This window comes from Carassius auratus, unplaced genomic scaffold (genome assembly GCF_003368295.1).
Source record: "Carassius auratus strain Wakin unplaced genomic scaffold, ASM336829v1 scaf_tig00004858, whole genome shotgun sequence".
Taxonomy (NCBI): Eukaryota; Metazoa; Chordata; class Actinopteri; order Cypriniformes; family Cyprinidae; genus Carassius; species Carassius auratus.
The window spans coordinates 473,268-490,000 of NW_020523620.1; the positions used below are offsets into that span (position 1 = coordinate 473,268).

General features: G+C 35.3%; 1 protein-coding gene across 1 annotated transcript in view; it reads left to right on the forward strand.

The window, feature by feature from the left end:
* Positions 1-2,696, forward strand: part of LOC113070621 (A disintegrin and metalloproteinase with thrombospondin motifs 16-like) — a 117,536-nt gene extending 114,840 nt beyond the window's left edge. Inside the window, exon 23 of the mRNA XM_026244023.1 lies at positions 1,242-2,696. Within this exon, the coding sequence (XP_026099808.1) occupies positions 1,242-1,357 (116 nt within the window). The 3' untranslated portion in view covers positions 1,358-2,696. The remainder of the gene's footprint in view (positions 1-1,241) is intronic.
* Positions 2,697-16,733: the final 14,037 nt, after the last annotated feature.

A 16,733-nucleotide genomic window follows, 5' to 3' on the forward strand; every position in this document is an offset into this window, starting at 1 on the left:
TTTATCCACAAATGACTTAAGCTGTTAACTTTTTTTAATGTGGCTGACACTCCCTCTGAGTTCAAACAAACCAATATCCCGGAGTAATGCATGTACTCAAACAGTACACTGACTGAACTGCTGTGAAGAGAGAACTGAAGATGAACACCGAGCCGAGCCAGATAACGAACAACAGACTGACTCGAGTCAAGAACCGTTTCTGTCAGACGCGCCCGATTCGTGAACCAAGGAGCATGTGTGATTCAGCGTGAAGCAGACCGACACACAGAGCGTCTGAACTGAACTGATTCTTTTGGTGATTGATTCTGTGCTAGTGTTATGAGCGCGGGTAAACCGAAGGCTTGAATCAACCATTAACCATTAAGTGAAGTGACATTCAGCCAAGTATGGTGACCCATACTCAGAATTTGTGCTCTGCATTTAACCCATCCGAAATGCACACACACAGAGCAGTGAACACACACACACACTGTGAGCACACACCCGGAGCAGTCATTTATGCTGCGGCGCCCGGGGAGCAGTTGGGGGTTCAGTGCCTTGCTCAAGGGCACCTAAGTCGTGGTATTGAAGGTGGAGAGAGAGCTGTACATGCACTCCCCCCACCCACAATTCCGTCCGGCCCGAGACTAGAACCCACAACCCTTCGATTGGGAGTCCAACCCTCTAACCATTAGGCCACGACTTCCCCCTTCAAGGCCAATCATCGCCAATGACGCCATTACGTCGAGCGCAAAAGAACCAGTGAACCGTTTTCTTCAACTGGTTTATTGAATCGAACTGTCCGAAAGAACTACTGGTGATCCGAACACCGATGCAACCGGTTCTTCACTCGTGAACGAGTCAGTCTATTGTTCTTTATCTGGCTCGGCTCTGTGTTCATCTTCAGTTCTCTCTTCACAGCAGTTCAGTCAGTGTACTGTTTGAGTACATGCATTACTCCGGGATATTGGTTTGTTTGAACTCAGAGGGATTGTCAGCCACATTAAAAAAAGTTAACAGCTTAAGTCATTTGTGGATTAATGTGTATTGGAGACGCGAAATATTTAAAATGATTCAGTTCGATTTGGTGAACTGGTTCAAAAAGATCCGGTTACATCGAATGATTCGTTCCTGAACTGGATATCACAAACTACTCTCACAACAGACTAAACCTAACAACTGCCTTACTGACTATTAGTAAGCTGAAGTGTGACAGACATGTATCCCATACTTCTGTGTAACATCGGTGTTTCTCTGTGCAGATTTGGTCTGTAAGGATAATTTCAGCTGGTGTTATCTGGTGCCGCAGCATGGCGTTTGCAACCACAAGTTCTACGGGAAGCAATGCTGCAAGTCCTGCTCGCACACGAACCCGTAAGAACTTCTCGAGATGTTTGACTTCTGAGCCCTGGATGGAGCGGAGCCATGCCCTCATACTGAACACAAAGACAATACTAAAGACTCAGAGCGACTTGTCTGGAGAATGACACTGCCAGCGAGACTGTCAGTGTGCCGCTCTCTTCAGGAAATGACATCATCGCCGAAGCCCTCTGGAGGCGACAGCATGTCAGCGAGAGTGCAAAGACTCCTTTCACAGTGTTTCACAGAGTGTGGCTCTGGATATAGGCTAGACTAAATCCATGTGTCCAGATGCATGGACATGTGTTGTGTTTTTCCATGAACATGTGCTCAATGCATCTCACTGTGGAGAATATGGCGTCAGGTAGTAGAGCTACAGTCATGTTTGGTGCTATATGTTGATATTAATGGCAGCCGAGCAGCTGTTGCATAACAGGTTTTTTAATTAACATGATAATGATTCAGCGCTTTTGTATGATTGATATTCATTCTCTTATTTATTAACAATACTGCAGTATACCAGAATGCTCTTTTGCTGTAACATACGTTTTTTTATGTTCCTGTTCATCTTCGGGTATAGTTGCACGATTGGTTATTTTTGTGTTTAATTATGCCTTCACAGCACTGTTATGTGTTTGGGTTTCATTATTTTGGAGGAAAACAAAATGCCAATTAAACTAGTTTAATGATCTGTAAGAAGTGTCACGTTTAACAACGTCAGCTCTCTTCGCACGACGATTTTAGCAACAGCTCGACTGCCAAGAACTGTAAATCTGTCTTTGGTCTGATGGAGAGATGCGGCACATGTGGGGTTTGAAGAGAGCTGCGTCGCACAAATGACTTCCATCTTTTACAGTATTTGCATTTGTAGTACAGCAGCAGTAGATGGATGTAATCGTTATACTGAAGAGTGGATGCAGGATTTGTTTTAAATGGCAGTTCTTATTGAACATGATGCATGTCACATTGCCATCACATTACAGGCTGTGTTGTCTTTCTGTCTTGGATGTAGGAAGCAGATATGCAGATTGCTGACGCTGAGTCAGAGCTTTTTCTTCTTCTTCATGTGCTATTGTTTCCAGATGGAGTCAGACGAGGCCGCTGGAGCACGTTCAGGAATTAATATGACTTGTGAGCTTTTCACTGGCTTCTTACATACAGCTCTGTGAAGACTTTAAGAGAAAACACATAGATCACTTCATGTTATTAATGTCTCATGGCATTCGGTAAGACTTAAACCATGTTTTGTTAGAGTCTTTTAGATGAATGCTCTGAGTGTTATTGAAGCAATTCTGTATGTGGAGCTGGTGAGGCAAGAACAAATTCTGCTATCGCAAGCAATAAACCAGATGAAAACAGTCTGATATTTACACTTAATGATTACACGATGGTCTTTATTGTTGCTGTGATGCTGTATTGATCAAATCATCAGCATCGGCTCTGACTGACTCTGCAGTAATGGTGGAAAGCCTTTACAAAACACAAATATTCAAACTCTGTGCACCCTTAAATAAACCTTATTAAAAGGAATGGTTGAAAATTAGGCCATCTGAGATGTAGCTGAGCTTGTTTCTTCATCAGATTGGTAGAAATGTAGCATTGCATCAGTGTCTCATCAATGTGATTTTTATCAGCTGTTTGAATTCTCTTTCTTATGGCACCCATTCACTGCAAAGAATGCAATCAGATATGGCACAGAAGCAGCATTTAGGTGCATTTACACAAACTGTTTAATGTAGCTCAGAGGTGTCATGAATGCATTTACACTGGCCTTACAATGGCTTAATATATGACTAACATTTTAAATATAAAACCTTTAAAATATAGAAATATGCAGTGTTGGGGGAAAATGAAATTATACTTTGGTAACCCTTTATTAACTATTAACTATGACATTTTTCTCAATAAATTCTTAATTTGCTGCTTATTAATAGTTAGTAAGGTAGTTGTTAGGTTTAGGTATTGGGTAAGATTAGGGATGTAGAATAAGGTCAAGTAGAATAAGGCATTAATATGTTCTTAATTAGCACTATTACATGGCTAATAATCTAGTAATATGCATTCTAATAAGCAACTAATATCTGTTACCTATTCTAAAGTATTACCTATACTTTAAATATGAAACTAAAACTGCCAGCTGATGGGAAATCACTGTCCCAATGAATAACTGAATTATTAATTCAACCAATTTGTTCAGAACAGCTGAATAATTCAGGAAAAAGCAAGTGAATGGGCCACTGAATCACTGACTCAGTTGATCTGGTCAAAAAATGCTGAATTATTCAGGAACAAAACACTACACAGTGAATTGGAGAGGTGTATATTTAATTTGGTTTTTATAACGGAATAGAGCAAAAACACTTGGTACTGACATATTGTGTCTGAAATGTGTCACTTCATAGTAACTTAAACATTGCATATTTAAACAATTAATTGTATGCAATTGCATAAAGTGTTACATAATGATTATCTTAAAAGTAGGACAAATGGGGGTCCAGCTGAATGCTGCAAAGGAAGACAGAAAAAGGTACTTCAAAAACAGGAAACTAAATTGTGTACATTAATATGCACTTACTCCAATACCATGTCAAACAAAGACATTCGTTCAATTATTAATAGATCTCAGATTTCTTTACCTGCTTGTGTAAGTTTTTTGGATAATATAAATAGTGATATAGAATGGGAAGATTTTTGACTTCTACAAGAAAAATGTGTTATTATTCTATTAAAAGTAACTTATCGTTAGGAGAATGTCTAAAGTGGAATATCAAAATATACTCAAAAATATTTTTGTCCGAACTTTTTTTTGTTTGTTTTTGGTTAAACCTTTAATCTAGACCCTTCTCACTTTAAATGTATTCTTAATGTAGTGCTATCTCTTGCCTAATTTTACATTCATAAATGTATATTTCCAAAGAAAACATTTTTTTCTTTCTTTTAAGAAAAGTGTGTGTGTGTGTGTGTTTGTGTGTGTGTGTGTATATATATATATATATATATATATATATATATATATATATATATATATATATATATATCTCAACTCTTTAATGGTCATATGGTGTGATTACAAGTTTTCCTTTCTCTTTGGAGTGTTACAAGCTCTTGGTGCATAAAGGATATCAGTAAAGTTTCAAAGATTAAAGCTTTAAATAAAATATATTTCTTTAAAGTTAAGAGTCAATCACACCCCCCTAAAACACCTCATTTAAACACCCCCCACATGTCTCGGTCACGATGTGGGGAGACTTGTATAACACCAGCCAAACATTCATACAAAGAAAGAAGGCGTGACTTTTATTCTCGCTGTAGTATTGTTGCTTCCGTCATGTCATGGAGACGCTGTTTTATTGTGAAAGTGAAGTTACTTTGTTTGTCCTTCCCAAAGAGGACACAACTAGAAATTGTATTGTTTTTGTCTCATCGTGCTGGGATATTCGTCCAATCACAACACACTGGATATCTGGCCAATCAGAGCACACCTCACTTTTCAGACGCATTTCAGAAGGCGGGGCATAGAGGAGAAACAATAATATACATTATGTGGAAAATAATGTGTATTTTTAACCTTAAACCACATAAACACATTGCATTACACCAAATACACAAAATAATGTTCTTTTTAGCAATGTCATATGACCCCTTTAGGAAACTAATAATTTTATTGAATGTAAGACTCTTTCATGGTGTGATTATCATAAGCTAACATATGCTTTGGATTAATGTATGTAACCCTCATTGTATTTGGTCTTATTCTGTCTTTGTATTTGTATTTCTCGTTCTTTTGTTGCATAATAATAATATGCACTCAGATAGACAGTAAGAAAACGAGATGAGCTCAGTGAACTATTCCTCCTTTGGGAATCAGATCCAGGACTAGAACTGGAGGAGTTTCTGTAACAGCATCACACACAACACAACAGTACAGTATAGTAACAGTATGGACACAAGGACAGATCAAGCAGCAGAGAGAAGAGGAACTGAATGAGAGAGAGAGAGAGGGAGAGCTGATTTATAGCTGGTCAGCTGTGATCTGCTCATTCTGGCCATCGTGAAGATGATCTCATCAACCGTTCTGGGTCCGTCATCAGAAACAGAGGATGTTTGGGAATAGTTCAATCCAATGTGTTTCCACTGAGCATTACGTTAATGTGGAACTGAACAACAACATATGGATCTGGGAGAGTATTCCTGTTACACACAGTGTTGGGGAGTAACCAGAAAAGGGAGTTACATAGGAATATTTTCACACAAATAAAGATTTAACTGACTTCTTTCACAAATTGTACTGACTGCGGTTGCACTTTATTTTACAGTATGTGTACTTACAGTGTATATATCTAAGAAAGTTCTGGTAACACAAGGTAACTACATGGGGTAAGGTTAGGTTTAGGGGTAGGTTCAGGGTAAGTAGGCTACTTAGTTATTACATAGTTATTGTAATTAATATAATAAGTACATAATATGTACATGAAGAACAGGACTGTAAAATAAAGTGCTACCCTGACCGCTTTAAAATATGAGTCACCAGTGTTTCAGGAGTTCAGGTCACATGCTTATTCCATTACTCCTTTATTTCATATTTGCATTTTATGTGCTTTATTTGTTTCCGATTAACTGTTTTTATCCAAGGCATTATTAGTTACCAGGGTTTCCAGCTATGCAAAGATTTGATTACAAATCTATTAACTACACTGTTAAAAAGTTATTGTATTTTTACAGGAAACTCCTGGCAACTTATTGCCGTAAATTTACAGCAAACAATATACAAGAAATATACTATTGATTTAATAAAATACAATTCTGTGTTTATACAGCAATGTTGCTGTGATTACAGTAGCATTAATACAATAAAATTTTGTATTTTGTATTGCTGTCGTACAATCCTCAACAGTGGTGACAATCCCGGAAAAAAAAAATTGCAGCAATGCATGCTGGGAGCCATGAACATGTTTTGTATGCTGGCATGAAACATGTCACCATTGTTGTGTTTAATACGCCAAATGTTGATGTCTGTGAGTGTATAAATAATTTAAAACATGTTTTTAACAAAAAGTTAGCAGAAACAATATTTATTCACTGTTAAACATCAGTGTATGAACCACAATAGTGTTTTAAATTATTTATTTTTATATCAGTTGGGTCATTTAAACCATATTAGGTCAGTCAGTTGGTAATTATTAAAACAGACTTGTTGATCTGCTTTATATATGCAGAAATGTTTTCTGAAAACAACTGCAACTGCAGAAAAAAGTGTTGCAGCAAATGTTGAGGGTCTATAGCACAACTAAAGCAAACCCTGATCTCTATGATGGTGATCTAAAAAAAAAATAACATTTTAATTAAGACATCAACATCTTAACCTCTGTGAATTCTCAATAAGAGCTTCTGTAGATGCATGACAGAAATAAATTCATTCTGGTTAGTATTACTACAAGTGAAGCTGGTAATGCTGTTTGTGGAGTTGTTTATTCAGATCTTGATATATTTAAAGTCTTGTATCTTCAGTTCACCTAAGACTGTGGCTGAAGAAAGTTGTAGTTTGTGTTCTTATTTCTCTTTCTTTCTTGCTTGATCACAACAGGTGTTTGAATGACTGAGAGAATGTTGCAGGAACATTTTACTAACCTTAAAATAACATTACACCAATATGGAAACTGGACCTTTTTATGTTCTTGGAATGTTACAAATCAACGTTCCTAGAATGTTTAATTTTTAAATCAAAATTAAGTTCAGGTTGATGCTTCTCGTAGTGTAGTGAAGTATTTTTATGGTTATACTCAGTCACAGTTATGCGCTGGCCTCAAATATTCCAAAGAGGGATTTGGTTGGTAGGCTATATATATATATATATATATATATATATATATATATATATATATATATATATATTTTATTATTATTCATGTTTGTTTGTTTTTTTGTTGCTTTTTACAATTTGCACATTGATAATAAACAACTTGTTGATGGTGTCACAACATGTCTGTCCTAAACTCAAAGTGAGACACGCTGGCTGCTCTATACAGGTGTAGGCATTGTGTGCATGTTCTGTGAAGGGGACATTAATAGTAATCAAATACTAGCAAAAAAAAGAGAGAAAACCACTCACTGTTGTTAATTGATTTCTTTGCTTTGGGCTGTTTACATCCATAATTAGGCTACATGGAGAGAGAGAGAGAGAGAGAGAGAGAGAGAGAGAGAGAGAGAGAGAGAGAGAGAGAGAGAAAAGGTTTTTCTTCTTAAATAAAGGCTTGTGTCCAAAAGCATTTTTTGAAAGATTAATGGAGCATCGTTGTTGTTGATTAAATGCTGGTATGGTCATAAAGCGAATTGAGAGCATTTTATTTCAGTGCCACGTGTGGATTTCATTGAGTTTTACTGGATCAAACTTGCCACAGTATAACATAAAGGCATGCATTCACACCATTAAAGAATGATATTGAAACTGGATGCAAATTAGAATTAAAAACTTTATTTAAAAGGGCCTGTATTGGTATATGAATGTTAAAACACGTAGTTAACACTCAGAATCAGTGTGCAGGGTCAGACAGCTGTGATCATTTTGTACACTTTCTTTCACTGAGAATCGTTTGCTGCCCTCGTGTGTCTCGCTGTTGGTCTTGTGACAGCCGAGGTTTAAAGCTTTAATTATTTACAAATTATTTAAGTTCTTTGAAGAAAACCTCAAAAAGATCTATTGCTGGTCAATGGTTTTCAGTAACAACAAGCAAAGGTAAGTTGTTGTTTTTTTCCTTTACCAGGAGATTATTAAAGACATGATACATTTTGTTGCTAAAACTAATGCTAAATATAGTAGCATGTGTTATATGTCAAATATATTTAATGTTGAAACACATTACTATTTACATTTTCGAATTCCAACAAACTACACATTTTAAACTAAAAAAGTGTGTTCTAATAATTATTGCATTCATAATTACATACTTTTACTGTAATTACAGTACATATTTTTCCAGGAAATTATGTATTGGCTGTGATTGATACAGATTGATACATTAATACTGAAACTGTTTTTAAAAAATCATATATTTTTTATTTTATTTAACATTTTTACAAATTGGTGTTACATTCAATACAAAGATTTCATGAGATTTTAAATAAATGTTTGAATATGTTTCTTTTAAATCAGATGCACTTAAAACTTCTCCTGCACCAGCTTTACAGGTTGAAATGAATGAGATGCCACTGGAGCTTCGCAGGTTGAAGCTGAAACTGGTATACTGGACTACTGTAAAAGGGCATTCGGAAATACATCCAGTCAAAAAAGTATTAGAAAACTGTTGGGAACATGAATATGTAAATATAAATAGTTTTGAATGGAAAGCAAGTAATGAGGCACATGAAATTGGAATAAGTAATTTTGATGTTTGCAATACTGTTGTGTTGCCAGTAACACCTCCATGATTATTCCCAATGCCTGTAGTTGACTTTCAGGTTTTAGTGAGTATAAGAATAGACAAGAATCTAAAAGTTCAATAGTACAGAAATATTTAGATCAGAAATATATATCAGAAACTCAATAAAAAATAAAATAAATAAATAAATAAATAAATATATATATATATATATATATATATATATATTGTATGGATACCTGCACATATAGGTATAGAAGGTAATGAAGTGGTGGATCAGATAAAAAACATTAAAACGTCCAGACATAGAATTTAATAGTCCAAGAGTAAATTACAAAATAAAAGGGCTAATTAAAAAAGCATTAAAAGATATGTGGCAAATTAAATGGGATGGTGAGAATAAAGGACGGCATTTATAAAATATTCAAAGAACAGTTGGAAATTTGTGGGAATAGAAAGGAAGACCGTATAATATCTCGCCTTAGAATTGGACACACTGCACTTAACCAATCTTTATTTATAATAGGTAAACATGAGTCTGGACTTTGTGTAAAATGTGATCTTCCTGAAAAAGTTTAACATATTTTAATAAGATGTAAAGGATATGATAAGGAAAGATTACAACTTACAGAATTAATTAATATAGAAACAAATCAGATCTCACTTCAGAACATTTTAAATAAAGATGTGGATATAGACTTGTTTCAGAGATTAATTAGGTATCTCAAAGATACAGAGGTAATTAATAGGATTTGAAGAATTACCACTTAGGTTAGTTACCTTTTTTCTCTAGTTAGTTTTCATTACCGTCAATGCTCCACACTCCACCCTAGTAGGTGGCGGTAAATGCATCTAAAGCTGGTTTGCCAACCGCCATAAAAAGTAAACGAAGAAGAAGAAGAAGACGAAGAAGAAGAAGAAGAAGATTCCGCGCACTGTCGCCCTCTGCCGGTGAAATGCGGCGCTGCGGGGAGGGAAGGGACGATGGCGGCCGCTTTGGAGTCATCGATGGACCGGCGATTTCAAGGAGTCTCCAACACGATGGAGTCCATCCAGGGATTATCCTCGTGGTGCATCGACAACAAGAAACACCACAGCCTCGTCGTGCGCTGCTGGGTGAAGTGGCTGAAGAAATGTGAGTTGCTAACATTGCTAATGAACACACACACAAACTGACGGATCTGGATACACACCTTGCTCCGATGACAATCAATGCATGTTGTGCTAAATGCTTTGAGTAATGTTAGGGTCTGGTGTTTTGAGCTGAGTGCAGGATCATTCCGCAGGCCTGACATTTAAATCACAAAGTTTGCTGTTCTTTTAGCCTTGTGCATGAACAGATATGATGCAAACTCGCTAATGCGTGAGAGTGGAGCTCAGAGAGTGATACAGATGGTCACGACACTGCTGTATAAGTTAGTCCCGTGTGTCAGTGGTCATCTAGGGATAGTATGAATGTCTGGCCTGGCAAAGCGTTTCGTGCTGGCTCTTCTGTGTTGATTGTCATGACCATTGACAACTGAAGACTGCAACCTTTCATTTGTACATACCTAACCAAGCAAGAGGTTATATCTGATATAAATAACTGTATTTCTCTGACTGCAGTCAGTGTTTGCACATTGCACCTAAGCTTTAATCATGTTGATATTATGTTTTGTAAGTTCATCCATTTTTTGGCCCAGTGCATTATCTATCTATCTATCTATCTATCTATCTATCTATCTATCTATCTATCTATGCCATCACTGTTTTAGGATGCTGTTAATTGCAGCAGGCAAAGGTACACTTTAAGTATGTTTCTGTTAGTTAAGCAGCAAGTGTGTGTTAAACAAAGACGGAATCAGTCGCATGAGTCTTTAAAGTGAAATGCTATTTGATGACTTGATTAAATGTGTGTTTCTTCTGATGGTATGTAGCTGAGCTGACTTCTGGATAAATGTGTTAAAGTTATTATTTGGGACATCGAAACAGACAAAATGTAGTTTGGGACTTGATTTTATCCATCAACTGTTGATTGGATCGTGACAGTGACCGTTGTACTGGACATATGTTACCCAAACCTTATGAAACATGTAATCTATAATCAAACATGCAAAATTGCAAGATGACTAAATAAAGGAACAAATGAATGAATTAAGTCCTTCACAAAAAGACCAGTAATATGAAATTAAATATTTTACTATAAAAGTTATATTTAATTGTGTGTAACTGTAACCCCGTAAAGCACATGACATGAAATAGTGTCTTTTTTTCTTCAGTTTTTGAACCTTTGTACAACGAATAAGTAAAAAAATGTTTGCATATGTGGCGTTTGGCTCATATAATATGATGAGGTGAGAATATGGAGAAAAAAACATTTCTGTTTTATTAAGAGACTCAAACTATATGCAAGTTTAATAATATGTAATAGTATAAAAATAGTATTAAACATTTTTAAGTTAGTGTAAATGCTGATACTTAGGCCATATGGCAAAAATGAAGATGAAAGGCTTTTACTAGTAATGCAAATCAGTGAGATTTTCATAAGAGTACAGCAGATACTTACATAAATGATTCAAGTGAAGCCAAGTGTACATCTGGAAATAAGTTATTACATTTATTTGATAAAAATCAGCAAAGATTTGACAGCAGTGACCGTGCATTGTGACCTGAAGAGGGACGTTTGCACAAATGCTAAAAGGCCTTTTACTGGAAGAATATATTTATTCAAGCAGGTCTTCTCAAAGCATACTTTTTAGTCTCTTGAAGAATGTGCATGAATTATTAATGTAATTGTGACTGTTATCAGAGAACTGACATAATTGATCGTGACAGATGATACTTTTTAAGTAATTCAGATCAATATAGACACCGGATTTCAATATTCTCCTGCCATAAATGTTTAATCTGAAACTCCTACAAATGCATACGCAAAAAGATCAGCCGCAAAAATAACCGTATCAACACATTTTTATTGCTTTTCACTGCATGTCATTAGTTAGTAGGATACTAAAAGAGGGTTTTGCGCTGGTGCGGCTGTTGTTAGAGTGAATTTGTGTTTTCTTTAAGTGCATCTGCTGTGTGTTTCATGCAGATAAATTTTCAGTCACAGAACATTGTTTTTGCTTCAGATTTTGAAATGACAAAATCTAACCTGGATTAAAAACTTCTCCTGTTGCATGTATGCAGCATCTTTGTTTGGATCGTGATTAAAATGCTGTGGTTACCTCTAATTTTAAATAGCGTCCGATAAAGATATTAGTGATTAAAACAATTCTGATATCGATGTATTGGCTGATATTCTTTGTGTATATTGAATACAGTGTATAGATAAACAGAATTATATACATAAACACATTTTAGCAATGATAGCTCAAATGTGGTGAACAAACTCTTAAAATGATGTGACAGAAATATGTTAATGGAGGCAGGGTATTTAACAATTTAACAATAAACGTTATTAACCAAAGTGAGCCTGACATCAGTCTACTTAACAGTACACTTCACATCACTTTATAACACAATAACTTTAAAACACAAAGAGAACACATACACAGTTACTTATTTCAAAGTGAAACTTTGATATATTCTAGATTCATTAAATGTAAAGTAAAACATTTCAAAAGTTTTTTTTTTTTTTTTTTTTTTTTTTTTTTTTACATTTCATTAGTTTCAGTAATTGACAATTCCTACAGGATAAATTGTTGGCATCTCTTGTTCTTAAAATCACAGTAATGGGGAAGACTGCTGACTTTGCAAAAGTTCATTAGACAATCATTGTTGTACAGTATCTACAGTCAGAGTGCTGTAACGGAGCATATTAAATGCAAAGTTGACTGGAAGGTAGTGCTGGGCGGTTTGAACAAAAATGTATATCACAGTTTTTTTCTAAATTATGCCAGTTTTCCGGTTTATTACGTTTTTTTCCTGTTTCACACATACTCCGCCTGTAGTGCATATGCAGTCTGCAGCACGGACTCATTGTGCTTTCACACAGGACGCTACTGATCCGCGCCTGTTCAACCCAAAAACACAACATTTGTTCATTGTTTTGAATTCATACTTAACAAGTTTTTTTTTCAGCATTGTTAGTCTTTTATCTCAGAACAGTAACAATCTTTCATATAGACATTAGTTTAAACTCAATAAATATAAACTAGAGACCGACCGATATGGGTTTTTCTATAGCTGATGCCGATGTTTAGAGGTCAGGGTCAGCCGATGGCCGATATGTGCTGCCGATTTTTAGGGTCGATACCTTGAAGTTTTCCCCTTCATTTGCATGCTAAAATGTCACACTAATAATCAGTGGATGCACAACATTTCTAAACTTATCATCATTTATTGAGCACAGACAGAAGTCAATCAGAAAGTCAATCAATCAATCAATTTTTCAAGTTTGTTGGAACATAAATGTAAACTTAAATATACATTTAAATAAAATGTAATGAATAAAAATCAATTATACAAAAAATAAAATATAGTGCTGCAAACACACTAGCAACCAGCAACATTTGTGTTTAGTATAGATGACACAGTCCATTCTAATTTCAAACTTACATCGCAGACTGTTCATTATTAAAATAAAGTACAGTCAACCAAACATTTAAAAGGTTACACTGGTCAGTTTGAATAGACCGTAGTTTACCGGTCCACTGTGCTGTTATGACAAGGATGTTTTTGCTCATGTGGAGAGGATGATCTTTTCCGTCTAGTTTACATTAAAAAAAAAAAAATAATATTATAGTTTAACATTCAGATACATCGTGAATGTGGATATTTGGATATGCGCAGAACGAGACCTGAGCAATAACTTCCAAATACATCTAGTCAAACCCGTGCTTGCTTGTCCTCGTATGCACGCACGCAGGCACACACTCATGCACTCACGACTATTTTTTCTGTCGACTAATCTAACGATTATTTTTATAACAATAAATAATTAATCTAATGTTCTTTTTTAAAATTAGCTCATGAATCCTTAGGATAACTTTAGCAAAAAAATAAATATAAGTACAACTTCTAATATAATATTTCAACCTTTATTCATTCTGAACTTATGTGGTTGAAGTTTTTACAGTATAAAATAAATAAGAGGCAAAGAAAATAATTTTACTATGATAAATATGAGCTTATGATAGCATGTATAATTAAACCACAGTAGCCATAAATTTACAGTTGTCTGAGACGTCATGAACATTTTTTTCCAGGCGCGTCCGCACCGCATCGAGTTAAAAACATCTCAACTTTTCAGAATGCCGCAAGCGCAAGAATATCAGACCTGAACCAGGAAGTTGGTCACCAGATCACACGGTAACCAGTTAAACCGTAACCGGAGAGCGCCAAGATGTTTTCCTCTGAGGTGCTCGCGCATCGCAGTTGTGCTGCCGTGGTTCACCATATCGGTTTTACAAAGGGAACAAAGGGCCATTTTATTTGTCCTGTGTTTAAAGTATTCACATACTTTTGATAACCATAGTCTCTGTTTTTGTGATAGAATGCAACTTTCTCCATTCACATTATGCCATTACGCGAGATGTAAACAAACAGTGTGACACGTCGTTTCACGCACGTCGACGTATTTTTGTAATCGATGACGTCGACGCGTTGTTGCAGCACTATTTTAAAATACAACAACGAGCACCACAAAACCATTTAAAGAGATGCATTCAGCGGTCTCCTTGACGGGAAACAGTGAACAAAGTAACATGAACTAAAACGTATGGCGCACTCTTCATTTTATCAAATGATCATACATCTATTCATTTTACAGTCCTGCTACTAGCATTTTATTCCCCTTTAATTCGGTTGAGAGCTTTTGTTTCCAAGTGGCTTTGCACATAATAATACCGCTGCAGACGCATTTTGCAATATTAAGGTTATTAATTGATCGTTAATTTAAACGACGATCGGTCATGGAAATGATTGAATATTGACATCCCTAAATACAAATGAGTTGGATGGAAACCTGGCTATTGTCTGCATCAAACCATGCTTCCGAACACATGTGATTCACTGTTCTGGGCAGCTCCAGGACATCAGTCTCTCCGAGCACGGTGTTGTCTGTCAGCGGGGCGGAGTAACGGAGCCCTCAATCACGCTGCAGTGTTTGTGAGAGCTGCCCACTTCTCCACCCCATTTACAGAGTGAGATTCTCTGACTACCTTTATCTCCCAGGTCTGTTGTTGAATCTTCCAAACGTTTTGGCTTGGGGTCCTTCACATGCACGGCAGCACTTTCCACCGCACCAATAACACGGGTTATTGGCTGATGCCGATATATTAAAAGATGACAAATATCGGCCAATATATATCGGCCGAGCGATATATCGGTCGACCTCTAATATAAAAAACGCATTATTCATGCATTTTACTTCTAGGTTTGGATAATAAGCTGCTCAAGAAAGCGGCAACACATTTAAACACAATAATTAGCCTAATTTTCTTGTTAAAATAGTTAAAATTAAAACACCACATTCAGAAACAGTCTCAGTCTCAAAAAACAAAAACAAAAGCTAAATGCTGATTGTATAGATGTTTGTATTGAATGTAGGCTACTTACTGTGCAGTTACTGCTGTTAATTTCAGATGGTTACGGTTATTGTTTTCAATAGCCAAAAGCCAGTTTGGCCTATTAAATACCAAATAAACATCTTATTTATGCACCCTTTTAGCTTATTTTTTTTTTTTAAATCGGTATCTGAATGGGCCCGTTTGCTTGTAAAAAAAAAAAAATCGGAATCGGCCTTGAAAAATCATGATCGTGCATCCCTAATATATATTTATTTCCTTGTTTATCTAAAAGTGCACTTTTACTTGTTTTAAACCTAGCCAAAAACACGTGTTGCGTGTGAAACAGCTTTAATTAATTAATTAATTTAATGTGGAACTTGAACAATGTGCATTCTGACCTGTGTCCTGCTGCCTCTGCACTAATGTATGATAACATCTCATGTCACAAGTCCAATCATTGAACATGTCAATCATAGGGCCCTATGAAATCAGTTTTATTTATTTTTTTATTTTTTTTTTTCTCTAAGTTTTTCTCAACTCCTTTTTAATGGTTAAATTTAATTGTATTAATCAAAAAGCTTGTCTAATTAATTAAAATAACACATACATTTTCATAACAATTTATTAAGTTTAATAAAAATTACATGTTTAGGGCCCTATGAAATGTTTTTTTTTTTCTTCACCATATGTTTTATTGTTACCTAATTCTGTGTTTTAGCATATCTAATTGTTTAAATGCATAAAACATCTTATTTTAATCTTTTTTTTTTTTTTCTTTTTTTTTTTTAATAGCCAGTTTCTTCCCCTCAGAAATTCTGTTTTCTGGTTTTCAAATTAAGACCTAAAACATTCATTTAATTTTTCTTTTAATTATTGAAAATTAAGCAAACTTATTTTTTTGGTAAACCAATGGGATTTACTATTAAAAATAAAACATGGAAGAAATATTGTGTGATTATTCCTTATAATGATTAGGGATGCACCGAAATGAAAATTCTTGGCCGAAACCGAAAACCGAAAAAGAGAAAACCAAGGCCAAAAACCGAAACCGAAACACCGAAAGAAATTATGCCAATTATTAGTACCATTGCATTTATTGCTATGACCGTGTACTAACTTTACTAAAATTAAGACATTGCAATTGCATAAATTAATATTAAAGTTTCAAAGATAATTACAATTACATAACTTATTAAAAAAAACAAAAAAAACATAAAAATACAATTACAAATGATGCAAATATTTATTAAGCACATTGCAACAATGCACAGTATAAAATAAAATTCAAACTAAAAATTTATCCCACTCATGTGTATATTTAATAATAATGTACAGGCCTACTGGCTGCAGAAAGGTTTTTAAAATGAACAGTTCTCTCATAAAAACAAAGTGCATTTAGGTGAAGTCAGGGCTCCAGACTGCGACCAATTGGTCGCATTTTGCGACCAAATTTTGAGAGTGTGCGACTGAATTTTACATCCAGTTGCACATGTGCGACCAGTAGATTTGCACACGCACGCACGCAAAC